Source organism: Diabrotica virgifera, chromosome 6, assembly GCF_917563875.1.
Source record: "Diabrotica virgifera virgifera chromosome 6, PGI_DIABVI_V3a".
Classification (NCBI taxonomy): Eukaryota; Metazoa; Arthropoda; class Insecta; order Coleoptera; family Chrysomelidae; genus Diabrotica; species Diabrotica virgifera.
Window position 1 is genome coordinate 165,433,523 of NC_065448.1, and position 21,676 is coordinate 165,455,198.

General features: G+C 35.6%; 1 protein-coding gene across 2 annotated transcripts in view; it reads right to left on the bottom strand.

Moving 5' to 3' along the window:
* Window positions 1-21,676, bottom strand: part of LOC114334799 (sushi, von Willebrand factor type A, EGF and pentraxin domain-containing protein 1-like) — a 204,172-nt gene that overhangs the window by 68,511 nt on the left and 113,985 nt on the right. For both annotated transcript variants that reach the window (XM_028284892.2, XM_028284891.2), the window contains exons 20-22: window positions 21,052-21,270; window positions 20,120-20,342; window positions 14,459-14,705 (exon numbers count right to left, since the gene is read on the bottom strand). In XM_028284892.2, coding sequence (XP_028140693.1) covers window positions 14,459-14,705; window positions 20,120-20,342; window positions 21,052-21,270 — 689 coding nt within the window. The remainder of the gene's footprint in view (window positions 1-14,458; window positions 14,706-20,119; window positions 20,343-21,051; window positions 21,271-21,676) is intronic.

Here is a 21,676-nt window from a genome sequence, read left to right on the forward strand (position 1 = left end):
GTGTGCGAGCCGCTCGCGCGCAGCGTATTCGTCAGATTAGTACGTGTTTTCAAGTGACGCACAAACGGCACGCACACGGCGCACCACGATCTAAATTCTGTCGGTTTTTCAACAAACGCTTTGATGGTTCGCAATACGTATTTGGACGGGATTGCGAGTGGTTTGTTGGTTTTGGCGCGCATGAGTTGAATATTTGTTAGTAATGGAATAGTCGGAACTGTCGGAAGGAAATTGATGTTTACCGTGGAAAATCATTATTGTGGGATCCTCAATAAAGAACCATTTAATTTAAAGAAACAACTTAAATCCGATCTGAACGGAAATAGAAGCTGAAATAAAAAAATGTACATGCGGACCTTTTTAAAAAATGTTAGTTCATTGTTGTACTAAAAATAACATGTATTAAAAATAAGATTTACTATTTTATTTGTGCATAAGCCACAATTCGAGTTTGAAATCAAGTTTACTTGACGTTTCGACTTTCACTTCGGAAATAGTTATCAATATCAAAAAAAAAACATTCATAAGCAGATATATATTATGTGTCACCGGAAAGCGAAATAGGTAATGCACGACTTGGAGAACCTATAGTTTTCCAACTTCGTGTCTGGTGAAGCAACGCAGTTGAAACAAGCGGATATATTATAATTGTGTCACCGGAAAGCGAAAAAGGTAAGGCACAACTTGGAAGACCCAATAGTTTTCTAACTTCGCTTCTGGTGAAACAACAGAGTTGGAACAAGCAGATATATTATAATTGGGTCACCGGAAAGCCAAAAAGGTAACGCACAACTTGGAAGACCCAATAGTTTTCTAACTTCGCTTCTGGTGAAGCAACGGAGTTGGAACAAGCAGATATATTATAATTATGTCACCGGAAAACGAAAAAGGTAACGCACAACTTGGAAGAGCCTATAGTTTCCCAACTTCGCTTCTGGTGAAGCAACGGAGTTGGAACAAGTAGATATGTTATAATTGTGTCGTCGGAAAGCGAAAAAGGTAACGCACATCTTGGAAGAGCCTATAGTTTCCTAACTTAGCTTCTGGTGAAGCAACTGAGTTGGAACAAGCAGATATATTATAATTGGGTCACCGGAAAGCCAAAAAGGTAACGCACAACTTGGAAGACCCAATAGTTTTCTAACTTCGCTTCTGGTGAAGCAACGGAGTTGGAACAAGCAGATATAATATAATTGGGTCACCGGAAAGCCAAAAAGGTAACGCACAACTTGGAAGACCCAATAGTTTTCTAACTTCGCTTCTGGTGAAGCAACGTAGTTGGAACAAGCATATATATTATAATTGGGTCACCGGAAAACGATAAAGGTAACGCACAACTTGGAAGAGCCTATAGTTTCCTAACTTCGCTTCTGGTGAAGCAACGGAGTTGGAACAAACAGATATGTTATAATTGTGTCGTCGGAAAGCGAAAAAGGTAACGCACATCTTGGAAGAGCCTATAGTTTCCTAACTTCGCTTCTGGTGAAGCAACTGAGTTGGAACAAGCAGATATATTATAATTGGGTCACCGGAAAGCGAAAAAGTTAACACAGGGCTTGGAAGAACCTATAGTTCTCTAATTTCGTTTCTAGTGAAGCTACGCAGTTGAAACAAGCAGATACATTACAATTGTGTCACCGGAAAACGAAAAAGGTATCGCATGACTTGGAAGTACCTATAGTTCTCTAATTTTGTTTCTGGTTGTAGGAACAAGCAGATATATTATGGTAGGGGAGCAAAGTATGCTAAATGTGCAGTCACTCGAGCGCTTTGGGGACCTATTGGGTTGTGATTATTAGGTCCTAAAACCAAAAAAGTTAAGTAAAATTTTCCATTTTAGTGGGGACTTCCCATTTTTTAATTTAATTTTCCATTTCCAACCATCTTTTTTCCGATTATAGCGCCATCTATCCATAATTCAAAAAAATGTTTCGAATAAAAGTTGTTTATTTTTATACAAACAATCCAAATCTGCAATAAGAAACAGGAGTCTACCATTTAAGATTTTAAAGTAACCCCCCACCTCACCTCCGTGGGGGGTCGTGTTTGGAACCATTCGATAGATTTTTCAAAAACATTGATAAAGTGTATTTTGCAGTTTTTCGATATGATGTTTATTTTGCGAAAGATCGCGGGATTTGTATTTAAAATTTTAAATTTACCCCCACCCCTCTCCGTGGGGGGTCAAGTTTGGTATTTTTCGATAGATTTTTGAAAAATATTGAACACGTAGTTTTTAGTTTTTCAATCTGACGTTCATTTCGCGAAATATTCGCTTTTTTTGTGAAACTTTTTGACTCACCCATTTCCGTACATATTTCCGTCATATTTTTGAAATATAGACTCTTTTGCATGTACTTAACTTACCTTATCTTAATCTGACAATTTCGAGTATTTTAAGGATAGATTTTTTTTTTCGGGCCCCCCTGAACGAACTCCCCTGTGTAAAGAGCCAATATATGGTGGAGGTACATCTGCAGGGTACCACGTTTCTCCCCATATGATAATCTGACGCGCTCGAGTAACTGCAAAAATCCCCGCTTGGGCTCCCCTACCATTATATTTGTGTTGCCAGGAAGCGAAAAAGGTAGTTCCCGAAATGTTCCCAAACTGTGGCTTATTCCACATAAAATAGTAAATTGCATAAGATGACACAAGAAAATAGTTTCAGAACAATACCAAAACAAGATGTAGTAGAAGTACAGGACAGAGACATGATTATCTACAATTACTAAACGTTCGTAAGTTTCCTCTGGATCGTCAAAATGAAAAATTTTAACGAACAATAACCGCGCCACGAACGCGCGGCGCACACACGGCGCGGAGTTCGCGGCGCGGATATCTGTGTCCGCCTTAATATGCGAGCCGAACTGTATGCGAACGCTATATTCGTATAATTTATACGGCAGGACGAGCTGTTCATTCGTCACGAACCACGGCCTGTCGGTTTTTGGAACGAACACAGAGGATATTCGCAGATCAATTTGGACGGCCTACGCAGCGATATTGTCTCGACGAATCGAGATTGTGTGAATGACATGTTCCTAGAGATAAGAAACGGAAGAATCATAATATAATCAATTTTTATTTTATAGTTGATAAACAAATAATTGCTGTTTTTCTTTACATTTAGAACGTGACTTTGAGATAAAACTACAAAATAAATAAATCATTTACATTAAACTTCGCACAAGTTGGTTCGTCGTTTTCCATGGATCGTGATGAGTTTGCGATGAGTTCGCTGTAAATATATTTTCAGCGAACTGTATGCGAGCAGTTCGCAAACAGTTCGGCTCGCATGTGTGTACCCAGCCTTTGCTAGTGAAGAAACATGAGTTCTGGGTGAGCTGTGGCAAAATTCCAAAAAGTGGGGACGGTTTGCCAGTTACTTACTATATGTGCAGTATTGTAACGTTGTCTGTAATATAAATATCGAAAATGTGTGAAAACGACCAGCTCTAAATCTTAAAACGTTAAGAAGTAAATTAAAACGGTTTAAAATTTACCAAAAATGGAGCAGAAAATAGATAATTGTTAAAAAATTTGAGGGAAGTACAAGAACTCTCTTTCTTTAACGCTATTGTTGTAACCAGAGCATTAGAAAAAATGCCGATATGCCGCGTATGTTACAAAAAATATACAAACAATAGAAGTGCTTGGCAATGCATTTTACTGCGTGTCATTTTCATGATAACCGCATGCCTATATAGTCCAAGTAATGAAGCTTAAAATAGGACAAAACCTCGCAATTTTTACAGAATGGATCGATTTGCTTGAAAATTTGAGAATAAGTAGTGGATAGTCCAAGGATCAAAATCTATATGATGCTGAAGGGCGCTTTTACCATGGGGGTGGTTGCCATCCCATGTCGGGGGTGGAAATTTTTTATTATACAGTGTGTCCACGGATGGGGTGCCCAAGAGGAAAAACTTTTTTATTTTCAATTTTAGCGAAAAATGTCATTCTTGATAAAAAGTTTTGCTTGTTCTAAAACCCCATAAAATGAAATAAAATTCAAGTTTTTCAAATCCTGCTTATTTTTATAGCCAATTTTATGCAAATACCTAGGTATACATTTTTGCACTAAGTTCGAAATTGTAATAATAATAACTTGGGAGAACAACCCTTTTGCTTCTCTGGATTATGAAGCCAGACTTTGTCGTTCTCCTTGAATCATCAAATTATTTATTAAATATTTATTAATCCAATAATTTTAATAATGAAATTTATCACAAAATAAATTCTTTATTGAACGCTTGACATTGTCGAAAAAAATGACAATTCGGAAATTATTTATCGGAGTTGACAATTACTAACCTACATTGTGGCTTGGCAACATTAGATTATTGTTTCGATTTCGAACTTAGTGTAAAAATTTATAGGAATTTACATAAAATTGGCTACAAAATTAAGCAGGATTTGAAAAACTTGAATTTTATTTCGTTTTATGGGGTTTTAGAACAAGCAAAACTTTTTATCAAGAATGACATTTTTTGCTAAAATTGAAAATAAAAAAGTTTTTCCTCATGGATACCCCAATCGTGGACACACTGTATTTTGACCGCAACAGTTGGTAAAAACATTCATTCTAAGCAAAAAACGTTCTATATATTTTTTTGATAAAATTAATAGTTTTCGATTTATTCGCTATCGAAAGTGTTAGTTTTATATCGAAAAAATCAATATTTTGAATCAGTTTTCTGCTAATAACTTAAAAAGTTTTCGTTTTATCAAAACAACTTTGCTTAACAAAAATGTAGCTTTTGAAAAAATCAACAAAATCGTTTTTTTTTTAATTTTGTTTAAGACCAATAGTAATCCAGCTATACTTTATTATATGTGTACAATAAATATATTATACACGGCTCACTAAAATAATTAGTTACGCCCCTGTACTACTGATTACTTAAAATTCAAGTAGTATTTATGTAACCTTTCTGGAAACTCCAGGTTATTGTTGAGACTCGCATTTGAACCCCTCGCCGGGGCAGATCGTCAAAAGCTTCCTAACGAGAATCATCTCTAATCTATCGACGCTCCCGCTATTCGTAAAAAGGCCGCATTTTACCGGCTTTTTTTGCTATCGTTTTATACCGCTCAGATAATTCAATCTGCTCAGTATTATCGACGATGATTTATTTAGCGTATTAGTGAGTGCCTTACAAATGAACCAAATGGATTATGGAATTCAATCAGAGCTCTGATGTGACACGTCATCAAGGAATAAAACTGTAAGTACTCTACATGTATGTGAACATAACTTATTAGTCGTGATACTGTATGCATTTTGAACCATATACCTCTCGTAGCAAATATTCTTTGTGCCATTTATGCAGATAATACTTTAAATTACATATGAAAAATCGTTATCTACTCTTAACCAGCTTACCTATGGGAATATACTCTATAACCGTACAATAAGTATAGGTTACTATTGTTAAGGATACTTTACGTATTGCCTAAACATTTCTGTTCCATCGAGCCGTATCATATTAATTATTTATTAATTAAATCCTCAAGGTCCTTCGTATTTGCATATTTTGATAATCTCTATTCTGAGAATAACGGTTTTTCATTTATAGTGTCTTTCTGTTGCATTTGGAAATTTCCAAGCCACGCCGCCCCGGCACAAAAATAAAATATTCCTCTCTTTCTGCACTCAAATTCTCAGTATTTAACCCAGCACGTCTCTACAATAGCTGGTAGGTTGTTAAGCCCGGTCTACACGTGCAATTTCAGAAACTACTTGCTTTGTTCAAATAAAGGAGTCGTTTTGTTTGTATGAAAAAATATTTGCATATATTACATTATTTTATTTTCGTAAATATATTTTTCTGTTTATAGTATACAAAAAGTGTACTCATTTCTTGGCTGATAGTACGGGTGTTATAATTTTAACATTGTTTGTTCAACCTTTTGATTTAAATTAAATTTATAATTTTGAATCCGATTAAGCCTGGTTCACAGGTTACAAAAATTATTAAAAATAATTTTGTTTTCTTGCATAAATTGTAAGTTTTTGCTACATTTAGCTTCGCTTAAGCTCATTTTACACTTCTAGAAAACTATAGAAAATAAATAATTGTTTTTTCCTTCAATTTAATTAATTTAAATACTTGTTAAGGGTGTCTCACACTTGCTGAAAAATACCCATTTTGGAAAATTGCATATATTTTGAAATTTTATAGTTTTGCATTTCATATACTAATCTGCGCTCATACAGGGTGATACTATTAAGCCAATCTCACACTATTAAACGTGTAATATATAATATATTGTACATATTCTCTCATTTTCGCATCGATTTATAGGTTTAGACATTTGCAAATAATCTATCTAATCTCACATTCTCGCAACATGGCTGACCGATCAAAATATAACCGACAGAGGCTCACCGCAAAACTTGATATAACCAAGTTGGCTGATTCGGTTCCCACAACTCTTAATTCTCTAAACAAATATAAAATTCGTGAAATAATTTCACAACTCAAACATTCTTACGGACTTTTCCGCGATGCTCAAAATGTGCTGGAGACGATCCCCGAGGAACCTACCCCCTCTACTGATTCCTCTGTGGTTTTTGATAAATATTTGGATACAATTTCTCTATTGGAAGAAAGGTTAGAGGTCATTGAAAGTTCTAATGTGACTGCTACCCCCTCCCTCCAATTTGACCCTAATTCTTCTCTAACCTCACAGTCTATGGCTAGGCAACGAACAGTAAACCTCCCTCGTATTCAGTTAAAACCATTTAGTGGCTTAGTTACTGAATACAATTCATTCATTGAGACCTTTGATACAATAATAGGATCTGATACTACATTAAGTGATCTGGAAAAACTCATTTACCTCAAAAGTTTTCTAACTTCCGAGCCTTTGACGCTTCTCGAGCATATCCCACTCACAGGTGACAATTACAAAATAGCCCGGGATAACCTGACACAAAGGTACGCCAACTCTAAATCGCTTATCAAAACTCTCATCTCTCAAATTCTTGATGCGCCTCCTATTTCTGGAAACGCAAATCACTCACAATTAAGAAATTTTCATACGGTCATGTCAAATAATTTCAAGGCCCTATTGAACTTGAATAGGCCCCCTTCAGATCTCTTGCATTTACTTCTCATACATATCGCTACTCAGAAACTCGACGCACCTACCATTAGGGCTCTTGAGTTCCAATCCGGTGGTAGCCAAGCTACCCCTGATTTTGTCCATTTTCTAGGGGAAATCGAGACACGCGTTGTTCATCTTGAGAATATTCAATCTCAATCAAAACCAAAATCGACTACTACTTCCAGACACTCTTTACACCTAGCCTCAGACACTTCTACCAGTAACCTTTCGCCTCGCTTAGGTCCTAAGAAATGTTCCTATTGCAACGACTCTCACTCGATCTACTCTTGTCCTCAGTTCAAGCAGTTGAATTCTAAAGAACGTTTTAGTTTTGTCAAACAAAATAAATTTTGTATTAATTGTCTTGGGTCTCACATGCTCGATCAGTGTAAATCCAAATTCTCTTGCATAGTTTGTAAATCTCGTCATCACACGTTGCTCCATTTCGACAAAACGGGTCATAGTAACCCTTCCGCGGCTGTTGGCCAACACAACTCAAATAATCATAATAAAACCGCTATCTCAAATAACTCCCATACACAGGGTAATTCACAACAGGGGCCCTCACATGTTAGAGCTCCTGAAACGGAAGTTAATCTTCAAAATTCGACTCCACATTCAATGGCTCTATCTGCAGCCTCGCTTGATAATCATTTGGTGTTATTAAGCACACTCCAGGTCTATCTTGTCGCTCCTAGCGGCAAGAGGGTCTTCGCAAAGGCACTCTTAGACTCGGCCTCACAGGTTTCATTTATTAGTGCTGACCTCGTAAAGGAACTGTCACTCACCACTAGAGATGGAAAATTACGGATCAATGGAATTAACTCCACCTCATCCTCGTCTCAATCTATTGTAGATACAACAATTTTCGCTGTCGCTAACGACGTTCCTTTTGACATCTCGTGCTCTGTACTCCCAAAGATAACAAATCCGCTTCCTCAAATTTCTATTTCGGCGAGCAAACTAAACATACCCTCAGAGATACCATTAGGTGATCCGATGTTCCATGTAACATCCCCAATTGGTATCCTGCTCGGTGCAGACCTGTATAACGATATCATTCAACCTGAAATAATTCGTTTGGGAAAAGGTCTTCCCGTTCTTCAACGCACTCTACTCGGGTACACGATATCAGGGTCAGTTCCAGACTTTGCTCTTAAGTCGAAAAATACTAAAAAGGCTTTGGAATTTTATTCAAACTCTCTCGTTACTTGTTGTTCTCATAACACTCCTTCCGCCGTAAATGAGCCGGTAGTGTCCAACGAGGAACTATCCGATCATTTACAAAAATTCTGGGAGCTGGAAGAAGCCGCTCCTCAGAACACCGATCTCATTAATGATCACCCCGCTGAAATTAATTTTGTAAAACATGTTAATGTTCTCCCCAATGGACGATATGAGTCCACACTCAATCTCAAACTCCCTATCGAAGATATAGACATGGGAAATTCGTTTCTCTCGGCAAAAAGACGTTTTCTCAGTCTCGAGAAACGTTTTCAACTCAACCCTGATTTATTGGAAAAATATCAGGACATTATATCGGAATATCTCAATAACGGACAAATAATTCAAGTGCCGTTAAAAATGCTAAATGACTCAGGTAAACCTAATTACTTTCTCCCTCACTTTCCCGTTTTCAAATCCAACTCTACTACTTCCACTCGTATAGTTTTCGATCCAAACAATAAATCGTCTACGGGAATCTCCCTCAGTGACGTCATAGACAAAGGTTATGTCGTCCAACATGAACTTTTTGACATTCTCGCTAAGTTTCGTCAGTTTAAATTCGCACTAGTAGGCGACATCAAGGCTATGTTCCTACAAATCGCCATTTGTCCCACTGAAACATTTCTGTTAAATTTTCTCTTTAGGGACAATATTCAGCAGCCTTTACGGTGCTATCAATTTCAAAGATTACCCTTCGGGCTCCCAAGTAGCCCATTTATCGCTCAAAGAGTTATCAAGCACATCGCTGACAACAACAAACATACCCACGAACTTGCTACTAGTGTTCTGCAAGAATCTATCTATATGGATGACCTGATCAGCGGTGCTGACAGTCTTCATGAATTAAGTTGTCTTTTCGAACAATTAACTTCTTTGCTAGAAACCCATGGTTTCCTCCTCCACAAGTGGAACTGCAGTTCTTCAGAATTTCTGTCTCAACACAATTTAAATCCCGTCTCTGAAGTCAGTCTTAACTTCACGGGATCTGATAAAGTCTTAGGCATATTCTGGGATTCAGAACGCGACCACTTTTCGTTTAAAACTCCTATCTTCAAATTGGCTAATGTTGTTACTAAACGTACTATTCTCTCCTACATTGCTACTTTGTATGACCCGCTAGGATGGTTATCCCCTGTCCTTGTGAACGCTAAGCTCTTGATACAGGAAATATGGTCCCAGAAATTGGACTGGGATCAACCCATTGACTCACCCATCATTATGAAAAATTGGCAAAACCTCTTATCGACATTCAAAACTATAGAAGAGGTCAAGGTACCTCGATGCTTACTTTTACAAAAGAAAGTTGTTGATGTTCAATTAATTATTTTCACCGACGCATCGGAAAAAATATACAGCACTTGTGTGTATCTCAAAGCGACATACTCAGACTTTTCTGTATCGTCGCGGCTTATCGCTTCTAAAAACAAAATTTCTCCGCTAAAAAATAAACTCACCATCCCCAAATTGGAACTTTGTGGAATAGTGTTGGGAGTCACTCTGGCTCATAGACTTTTTCACATCTTCAAGAAAAATTTGAGTATATCTTCATCTCATCTCTTTGCTGACTCTACAATTGCCTTGTCTTGGATACTTTCTAAAAAACACATTTGGAACATTTTTGTACAAAACAGAATTCAAAAGGTCAATTCCTTGTTGGAAACTTTTCCTTGTGATTTCCATTTCGTCAGAAGTCACGAAAACATCGCTGACCCCGCTTCCAGAGGGATAAATGTCTTTGATAATCCCCAGACCACCGAAGACTGGTTATGCGGACCTAGCTTTATTAGAGACAATCCCATCGATTTTTCTCTTCATCAAATTCCTCATTTTCAGGATGATCTTCCTGAATTAAGGAAGTTAGTTGTCTCAAACATAGCAACAAATCACGAACTCAACGACACCTTTGAAAATCTATTCGCTAAATCTTCTTCTTTTCGTAAAATTCAAAGAATTGTCGCTTATCTTTTTAGATTCATCAGTAATATTAAAAAGAAAATAAATAACTCTCCACGAGATACGGATATATTGACGCCACCCGAAATGGAGATCGCTGATCACGCGATCATCAGGTATATCCAAAGTATCTACTTTAAAAAAGAGATTCTTGAATTGAAAAATGCTAAACTCGTGACCAATAAAGCCATTCGTAAACTCAACCCCTTCCTACAACATAATGATGGGCTGATTCGTGTGGGAGGACGTCTCCGACACGCCCCCATATCGTATAATCAAAAACACCCCATTCTACTTCCTTCTAAATGTCGAGTTGTAGAACTAATCTTGACTCAAGCTCATCATAAGTTATTACATTCAGGCGCGCAAACAGTACTTTCGTATGTCAAAATGAAGTACTGGCCAATTGACGGATTAAGACAGATTAAACGCTTAATTCGTAAGTGTGTAAACTGTTTCCGATTCATGACACCCAATTCTGTTCAACAGATGGCAGATATGCATCCCGATCGTGTACTCCCCACTAGACCCTTCCAAGTCGTCTCAGTGGACTATGGGGGGTTCTTCTTAATTAAGTCCTCACATTTGAGGAAGGCACCGCTTTACAAAGCATACGTAGCCTATTTCATTTGCATGAGCACTAAATGTGTTCATATCGAACTCGTCACAGGATTAAGCGCAGAAGCCTATATTCTTACTCTGAAAAGGTTTATTGCCAGAAGATCCACGCCCAGTATTATTTGGAGCGACAATGCCACAAATTTCCATGGGGCAAAAAATGAAATGCGCGAATTCTATGATTTTTTCTTAAATCAAAATAATTCGGAACAGATTAAGGAATTCTGTACTCAAAACTCCATAACTTTCAAGATGGGTGTTCCCCGCAACCCCCATCAATTCGGCCTCCATGAGGTAGGAATAAAGAGTGTGAAGTATCACCTCTATCGAATTATAGGAAATTCCCACTTCACCTTTGAAGTGTTTAACACAGTATTATGCCAAATCGAGGCTATTCTAAATTCGAGACCCATCACTAGGATGTCGTCTGACGCCAATGACTTCGCTTTCCTATCTCCAGCTCACTTCTTAGTTCAAAGAAGTTTAACCGCGCCCCCTGAACCAAGTGTTTCAGAGATACCTGAAAATAGGTTGAATCTTTTTCAGCGTATTAGTAAAATTCAACAGCAATTTTGGAAATTGTGGAAAAAAGACTATCTTTGCCTCCTGCAGCAAAGAAATAAATGGACCGACCCTACTGACCCTGTCAAGATCGGGGATTTGGTTCTGTTGAAGGAGGATGGTACTCCTCCACTCTTATGGCCAACTGCCAGGGTAATAGATGTATTGCCTGGTAAGGATGGTCTAGTTCGTACTGTCAAGATTCACACTACTCACGGTGATTTTCTTCGTGGTATTACGAAAATCGCTGTGATTCCCCTGGAAGATTAAAATCTATCCCTAGGGGGAAAACTTATCGTTTTCCTCCATTTTATCGTTGTTACCCCTTGTGTATATAAACTCTAATTTCTTCAAACATTTCTTATCGTTGTGCACATCTTTGCCAATCCCCTCTCTTCGAGGTGATATAGGCCATCTCTCTCGCCTGTCGCCCCCGGCAATATGTACAATAAATATATTATACACGGCTCACTAAAATAATTAGTTACGCCCCTGTACTACTGATTACTTAAAATTCAAGTAGTATTTATGTAACCTTTCTGGAAACTCCAGGTTATTGTTGAGACTCGCATTTGAACCCCTCGCCGGGGCAGATCGTCAAAAGCTTCCTAACGAGAATCATCTCTAATCTATCGACGCTCCCGCTATTCGTAAAAAGGCCGCATTTTACCGGCTTTTTTTGCTATCGTTTTATACCGCTCAGATAATTCAATCTGCTCAGTATTATCGACGATGATTTATTTAGCGTATTAGTGAGTGCCTTACAAATGAACCAAATGGATTATGGAATTCAATCAGAGCTCTGATGTGACACGTCATCAAGGAATAAAACTGTAAGTACTCTACATGTATGTGAACATAACTTATTAGTCGTGATACTGTATGCATTTTGAACCATATACCTCTCGTAGCAAATATTCTTTGTGCCATTTATGCAGATAATACTTTAAATTACATATGAAAAATCGTTATCTACTCTTAACCAGCTTACCTATGGGAATATACTCTATAACCGTACAATAAGTATAGGTTACTATTGTTAAGGATACTTTACGTATTGCCTAAACAATATGTTAGCTCTTCTTCGTCAAATTCTAAATACATATTGTAGTTTTAAATTCAAAAGACGGGAAAACTATGCATTTTTCGAGGATAAGTTGTTTAAAGTAATTTAAAGTATTTAAAAATATCTATCTCCAGAAATAAAAAAAAGTCTCTAGCTCAAAAATTAAGTGGCTCATAACGAAAAGAATGTCAGTCCCTATTTTTGTAAACGAAAAAGTGATCGGAAGCAAACCCCCAATCACCACCCTAATTAAAATTAGTCATTGACCTTGTTTGGTCTTCTTTATTTATGTATTATTAATAGGTTCTTGAAGTCTGACCGGCTTAGAATGATTAGTTTTAAAAAAAATGGAGTCAAAAGCAAATAACGAATTTTTGGAGTTTGATAAAAATTCCTTTCTCTTCAGAATAGAAATATTACCATCAGAGATACGAAAAAATGTTTAAATATGAAATTGTAGCTCATTTAATTTTCAAGAACTTGGTTTGCAAAAATTTTTTCTACGGCAAAAATTGAGTGAGCCATTGACAATTAAACTTGTAATAACATGCAAAAACCACCTTTACCAACCCTTTCAAAGTCACCACGTTTTGCGACTGAAGATTTCAAAAGGATTTAATATCAATAGCCTTATAGATCTTGTAAAAACCTACAAAACTGTTTTTTACGAAACTTTTTAAGATAAAAGTTAAAAAAGTTACGGTTAAAATATCAATATATTTTTTTAAAAAAAAAAGGAGAAATCCAATTGGAAGAATAATAATGTAAGTTAGCGGTGTTTTTAGTCATTGGCCTTATTCATTCTTCTTTATTTATGTATTATTAATAGATTCTAGAAGTTTGATTGGCTTAGAATGATTAGTTTTTAAAAAACTGGAGTTAAAAGCGAATAACGACTTTTTGTAGTTTGGTAAAAAATATTATTTTCTTCAGAATAGATATATTAAATATTATTTTCATCAGATATACGAAAAAATGTTTTAATGTGAAATTGTAGTTTAATTCCCAAGAACTCGGTTTGAACAAAATTTTTCTACGGCAAAAATTGAGTGGATGGTAAATGAGTATATATCGAAAAACATTGATTTTTTCGATATAAAATTAACACTTTGGATAGCGAATAAATTGAAAAGTATTAATTTTATCAAAAAAATTTATAGAACATTTTTTGCTTAGAATGAATATTTTTATCAACTTCTGCGGTCAAAATATAATAAAAAAATTCCACCCCCGAGATGGGGTGGCAACCACCCCTATGGTAAAAGCGCCTTTCGGCATCATATAGATTTTGATCCTTGGACTATCCACTACTTATTCTCAAATTTTCAAGCAAATTGATCCATTTTGTAAAAATTGCGAGGTGAAAAGCTTCGGTTCCTGGACTAATATCAGGGCATTATGAATTAGTCCCGAATATAGTGCGGACGCATACATTTATTATTGTAAGATTTAGTTTGGTTAAGTAAACATACTGCAAGGCAAAAGTTAGGGATATAGAAAATTATGTTCATTTTCATAGTTGATTTTTTCGTGAACAGGTTAACGGATTCCGCTATTTTTTTATTATTTTAGATTTTTCTTTAGTATTTACACAGTTGTGAAAAGGTTTACTCAAACTTCTTTTTTGTACTTATACCGGGTGGAAGAAATGAACTATTTTTCTTATGTTTAGTTTGAGACACCCTGTAGGGAGGACGAGGTATAAATGTGAGTAAACAACGGAATCATATTATAGTCTTATGTTTTGTGAACATTTTGTTTTTTGAATGTCAAGTTTTAATCAAGTTTTAACAGAAAAGTGAGAATATAAAATACAACAATTGTATTTTATATTAATTGTTTCTACATCATTTTTTGCAGAGGGTGGCGTGTCATATTAATTTGAAATACTTGATTATTATTTAATATAATCCTTACCTCAGACAAGTCCTCCTCAAACGGTTTCAGTTTTACATAATTATTTATACTATATTGATTAAAGTTTAGCACATACGCCGTGCTTCTTTTAAACTCACAATGATTTCCGAAATATAAACTTGAACAGGTACAAGTGTAATTGGTCAGTTGGTTAATACAAGTTCCATTGTTGAAGCAAGGAGAGTTTATGCAGTAATTTATCCTCTCCTCACAGTTTTCGCCCAAATATCCTTCTGGACAAGCGCACCTGCGAAAATAAATATGATTATTTGGAGACGAAGGTTTCATGTAATGGACGTGTTACGTCGGCCCTGCCTCTCGAATATCTGTCTGGCGTTCGACGACCTACCATACTCGAAGTGTGTGGAGCCGGTTCGAATAATCTAGATAACAGCGCGTAGTCTGGCTTCGATGATCCATCATTTGAAAGAGCCGTAGCATAATTTTAACATTGAATTGAACGATATAAATACAGAACGATTTAGATTTTTAAGATCAGTCTAAAATATCCAAGTAATAAATAAATTATAAAATAATTAGCTGTGTTTTAGTGTTAGTGTAAATAAATTAAAATACGTGTTAGAAGACTGTACATAAATTAAAGACTAAAATATTAAATAAATTAAAAAATTGCAGGCGGAACTTCATTGTAGTCGGTCGCATAGAAAAAAGTGTTGTGTGATTTGGTAGAATGCGATCTTACCCTTCAAAAAATATGTCACGTATTTCAGCACCTGGAAAATTGGAAGGATACTACAAATCTGGCCTCCACATAAGTGGTCTGTAGCTTCGACATGATAGGTGTGAAATTTTAAACGTTCTTGCTGTTGATTGGATAGGAAGGGTAGCGTTATCTAGCCTCCACGCTAGGTACACCATAGCCTCCATACGGTACTTCCAATATTTAATATTATTTTATTCAAGTGGACAATAAAGGTAAAACACAAACAACTTTTGTTTCTTAATTATTTATTTATACAATAATGTGACATTTTACATAGAAATATGAGTATTTAATTTCGATTAAATATATGTTTACTTGTTGAATTTATCGGCTGCACACAACAGCTGATCGGCCATTAGACCCAACAACAAAACGCGAAATAAAATGTGTATTTTAAAACTGTTGGATAAACAGTACCTACAATCAGAAAAACTTACCTTTAAAAAGGTACTCGATTATGAAATAACAAAAATATCAAAAAACACGACTGAATATCAGCTTTTTATGGTGACACAAACTAAACACAAACACCAAACACATCACATAACCGACCATATAAAATAAGTGAACGACAACGAACGAACGAACACGAACACAGATTACAGATTCACAGATAGCGCAGGATTTGTCAAAAGTCGTGTTCCACCAATCACAATGCCGACATCAGCGCCTCTGACTAAACGGAAGGAAACTAAATACGATTACATGTTTTTTATTAGAGTTAGCGGGGCATGGTCGGTCGTTCGCGTACGAGCATCGTGGCATAGGAACATATTTATATAATATGAAGAATTTTTTGACGTCAATACACAGATATGCAATAGTTTATTTTTTAACCAGGAGGAGTAAACTAAAAAGACAGATTCGCACTCAAGAAAGTCACTAGAATAATAACCAAATACATCTTCTTTTTTCGCTGATTTAGTCGGTCCTCAACGGTAATCCATAAATATTATATTAAATTAATACGTCGCTAAAGAGTTCCAAAAACAACTGCTTTTTATATAAAAGCAGACTAACAATCTAAAAATTAAAGGAATAACACAGAAAACACAAAAATCCCCGATATAACTAAATTAACCTATGAAATGTCACTAGTGTCAAAATTTGATAAATGTCATTAGTTCAAAATTTTATAACAGTGGAGTAAACCATAGAGGTATATATTAACATAGAGTGAGCCTACCTTTCTAACACATTGTATCGAGAAACTAAGATGACATTAAGTGTGAGTATAGGTACGGAAGTGGAGGACAACTGTCGCAGCTTTACTATGCGTAAGAGTGAAACAGCACTAATCCAAATAAAAAAGATGGTGTCGTCACTTCGCTCTGAATGACACTCTCTCTATGCTAATATATAACTCTATGGAGTAAACTTGCCTGCGGTTGGACCAATTACAAACAAGCAATACGGCTTTTCATCGATTGTCATTTGTTTCGAGCTTCTGTCATAATATGTTGTATAATCTGTGTATAATATTAATATACAGGGATTATTCAACATATGACAGTAGCTCGAAACAAATGACTGTGAATGAAAAGCTCTATACAGCGCGGTAAATTTGAATCACTCCTCTTGGTTAAAAAACATACCATAGCCATTTGTGATACAACACAGCTTGTGAATGATCTTCCTCTGGGTCTTTTGAGAGAGAAAGGAAAGAATCAATATTATATACAATAATATTGCCAAGACATTTCATGACGTTTTTCTGAATAGTTTTTGCTTAGTCATTTCGTGTTGTTGAGTCTCAATCTTCAGCGAAGATTGAGACCCTTACATTTACATTTTTCTAGGTCCTTGGTATTCTTAGCATTCGTCACCAAAAGAACGACTCTGCAGCTTACGAGATAATGAAAAATATGAATGAAAAATAAATTATCAGAATTTAATAGAGTTTTTAATACAAAAGTCCGTGAGTGAAGCAAAAAACATTAAATAAAAATAGCAGCTGTGGAAGTAAAATATCTTAGAAATATTGCTGGAAAGACCAAACTAAATAAACACAGAAATGAACAGAGTAGAACAACAGATAAATCAAGAATCTCTACTAAAAGAAATTAAAAGGATACCAATTTAACTAACTGGATAATACTAGGTCGGTCCGATAAGTACTTCCGACCTCCAAAACAATACCGAAAAATTTGGAAAAGTGACGGTTTATTTTTCAATATTGTCTCCTTTTAGCTCGATACTCTTGACCCAGCGATGCTCAAACTTCTTTAACCCATCTGAAAAATACGTTTTCTAGAGATCTGCAAAGTAGGCTTCCACAGCAGTGATGAACTCCTCATTCGACTTAAATTTCTCTCCGATGAATGACATTTTCAAGTTTGGAAACAAAAAGAAATCATACAGGGCTAAATCTGGTGAATACGGTGGATGCAGGCGCGGATACAGGGGGGGGGTCAACGGAGCTATGGACCCCCCCTATTGTATTTAGTCTATAAGTATTTTTTTATTATTTATTATTTTTTTTCTGTTAACTCTAAACTTTAAGCCATGAGGACAATACTAAATTACACGACAACCGCTTCCAAAGAATTGAAAGAAGCCATAAAATCTAATAAAACACTCTTCTCTGAAAAATAATCTGCAGGAGCATTTGTTTGGGTACCGGTGGAACCATAAAGAACGGAAATATTTTTCTCAATTCAAAAATATCAAAAATGATATTTTAAAATGCAAATACATTACTGGGTATAAACCTTATCTCATAAAAGTCACATTTATCATCGACATTTATATATATATATATATATATATATAATGATCAATAATCACCATTCATCATAAAAATCATTCAAAGTTCAAAATCGGTATACCTTAAAAAAATGTATTTTCTCGGCTTTCTAGGTATTATAGAGCAATTTTCTTCATTTTTTTAATCCAAAGTAACTCGAGTAGAGCCGTCTAACTAACGCAATACTAAATATCAAGGATGCTTTAGTTTTGTTATAAGGAATTAATTTATTTATAATAAAATAAAACTGACTTTTTAAAAAAAACTTACCACACGTGTACATATTAACGTTCAAAATACAAATACATATTCTTATTTGAAATGTATTCTTATTTGAAAGCTGTATAATTGTTTAAACAAGTTAAAAAATTTCGTTATAATAAAGAACAGTTATAAGTTATTAAAATAAGGGTTAATAAAAATTGCAAAAATAAGGATTTTTTGCAATTATCTCCAATTGTTTATGTATTTCAAATTAGAAACTATTAAGATCTAGAATATTTATTTGAAACATTTTTCTCTAAAATCTACAAGGACTGTTTTATAGGAAAAATATGATTTATTACACTTTATAATCGTTTAAAAACAAAACAATGTCGGATATTGAAGCAATTGAGAACGAGAAAAAATTTTAATGTTCTTTAGATATGTCGAAATACTGTAAGTTAAAAAGGTGCAAAATAAATATCTCCTGTTTTAAGATTTTAATATAAATACTATTTTTAGTTTGGAATTATCTTCTATATCAAAATAAGCCACAATCCTTCAATATTCCCTATTCAGATTTAGGTAGATACATTTTAGTCCCAAAATCATAATATATAAAAGGACAAAGGTCATAAAATTGATATCGGTAAATCCGTATCTGCTGGTTCGCACATTGTGTCACAAGCTAGCAAAAGCAATTCAAGAATTCTTGAAAATTGACTAAACTCTGTTGCCGTTAAAATAAAAATATATCCGCTAAAAAAATGTTCTAATAATTTTGATTTTTTGGTAAAAAAATCGGCAGATTAATTTGAAAATTAAGAATTTTGATTTTTTGGTAGAAAAAAAAGAGAATTAGGTAGATCGGTAGATTTGACAGGTATTCGGTGGATCTACCGAAAAATCGGTAGCTGTGGCATCACTGTACTTGAGGTAAGTCTGGCCCCCCTATTATGAACTTCTAGATTCGTGCCTGCGTGGATGGGACAGCAGTTCATAGACCAAATCACCAAATAGACCAGTTTAGCCATGGCGACGCCAGAGATGTGAGCCGATGCAATGTCACGGTGGAAGAGCACTTTTTTCTTTCCCAATTTAGGATAGTTTTCTGCAATTAGACGTCGAATCGACCCAATAATGCAGCATAGTAAAGCCCTGTGACCGTTTTGCCCTTTTCCAGGATGCTGATATAGATCACACTTTGAGAATCCTAGAAAACAGCCTTCTTCGGAGCACGTTTGCAGGGTGACGTCCACAGCATCTACTGTTCTTTGATTTCTGGTGAGTACTGGTGGATCTCAGTTTCGTCGACGGTTATGAAGTAACGTAGAAACTCCTTCAGATTAATTGCTCTGAAGTGATCTCATGGTGGCGCTTGTTGGCTTGACAACCGACGTGCAACCACGTTGAAAATCGATAAACTAATTTTTGTCGGTCGCTATCGGAGAAAAATAGTCACTTTTTTTAGAGAGAGAGAGCAGAGTTTCCCTTCCAAAAACAAGAATCGAATCACCGGCCGATATTGCTCTTTTTTCATTTTTCTAAAATCCCCGGACTACAACTCTGACTAGGCTGAGATTTTGGCATAGGCCATTTACAAGAATGTATACGATAGTAGATTTCTCTTTCAATAGTGCCGCCATCGGGCAGAGATGCTAAGTACTTATCGGACCACTAGATCAAAGTGAATAAAGAGAAAAAAAAAGGCGGACAAAGGAAAAAATAAATGTATAGAATAAATGAATTTGGACAAAACGAGGAAAGACCGTCGAAAAAATGAGAGCGATGAGTGCAGAACGTAAAACTGGAAGAAATAGATAAGGAAAATATGCAAATAAGCAATACCACATTGAAAGAGATAAGGATTTACGCGAAGAAGAAGATTATATTGAAAACGTTAAATAAAGGAAATTAAAAGTAAATTTACATCAAGCAAGACTTAGTTTCGTAAACTGTACATAATATTTATAACATGAAAACTTACGAATAACTCTCTCTGGTTGCGTTTTCTTCAGGAATGTTAACACATACTTTGGTAGTTGCACAAGGTCGATAATCGCAGGGCAAGATATGACATCTTGAGCCTATAAATCCGTCTGTACATTTGCAATAAAATTCTCCGTCTTTGTTAACACATACCGCATTATTTTCGCAATAGTTTTCCTCGCAAGTGTTAACTCGTATTTCGCAAAATTCTCCGATGAATTCTAAAATAGATACATATGCGTAGGTACACATGAGTAAAACATAATTTTAGTTAATAAAAATATATTAAAGTGAAACTTAAGTAAGTCAGAAACATATTATTACTTCATACATATACAAACTTGACATAGAAATGAAAGTAAATTGTATACAAACAATTCGATCTAATAAATAGATACACGCGGAATAATACGGGGATTATTATTAGTTAAGATTGTGAGAGATTCAGTTAGGTTTGGGATTGCCTGCCGCCTAAAGTAATATATGATGAGTTCCGTCATCAGCTGAGTACTATCCATATTAACCAACTATTTAACAACCAATAAAGTACTGATGGGTAAATAAGTGTATTCCTGCTAAACCAACACAATACCAAGGGCAAATTCAATCCTACATCTTTATCAGGAATTCTGTTTATTTCTGAAAATTAATCTACGGCCATACGATTCAGATTTACATAGGTTTCAATAACTTGAGGCAGCCTTTGAATCAGTTTTAATGTTTTGAGTACGGGACGTATACCAACATGCGACGAAGAGAGCGAATACAACTATATAACATCTCTTTTGTATCGAATCCAGCGGTTCGGCTTTTATACAGAAAGTGGTGGAGTTTGAGACGAATGAATCATAACCAGGCACGACAGAGTTAGCATGTAGTTTTATTTGCTCTCTCTCTTACAATTTACAGCATAAAGGTTTAAAAATATACCTGGTGGGCACAAACACAACAGATTCCCATTATCTTCGGAATAGCAGAGTCCATTATTTAAACAAGGTTTATTGCAAGTATCGATGGCATCTTCACATAATTTTCCACCGTATCCTTCCTTGCACGAGCAAGAGTACCCGGTATTATTGTATGAACACATTCCGCCATTATAACATGGTTGGGATTGGCATCCGTGTACAGTTTGCTCGCAATAAGTACCTAAAAGCAAAATTAAAAACGTTTAAGTGCTGTGATATGGCTTGCTGCAACTCATTCTTTAGGACACGGTGTTTGGGAAGAGAGGACCAGGGAGAAGAAGAATAGCTTGGCTTCAAAACCTAAGAAAGTGGTTCAATACATCGACAACCGGACTAATAGCCCAGTAAATGAACGGGAAATTAGGCGATACCGTGTAATTTTCAGGGGCAACTCCGAATTGCAAGAAAATTTGGATTTAGGTTCTACTTACCCTTCACTTCAAAGTTGAAATTGTGCCGTTGGTTGCTTTTACTTGAGGGTGACAGTTACCCCTTCTCGGGGGTGAAAAAACATACGTTGAAGATAAGACCGCAAATGGATAAATTGACTGATTTTAAGCAACTTTTGTTCTATAGAGTTTTGTACG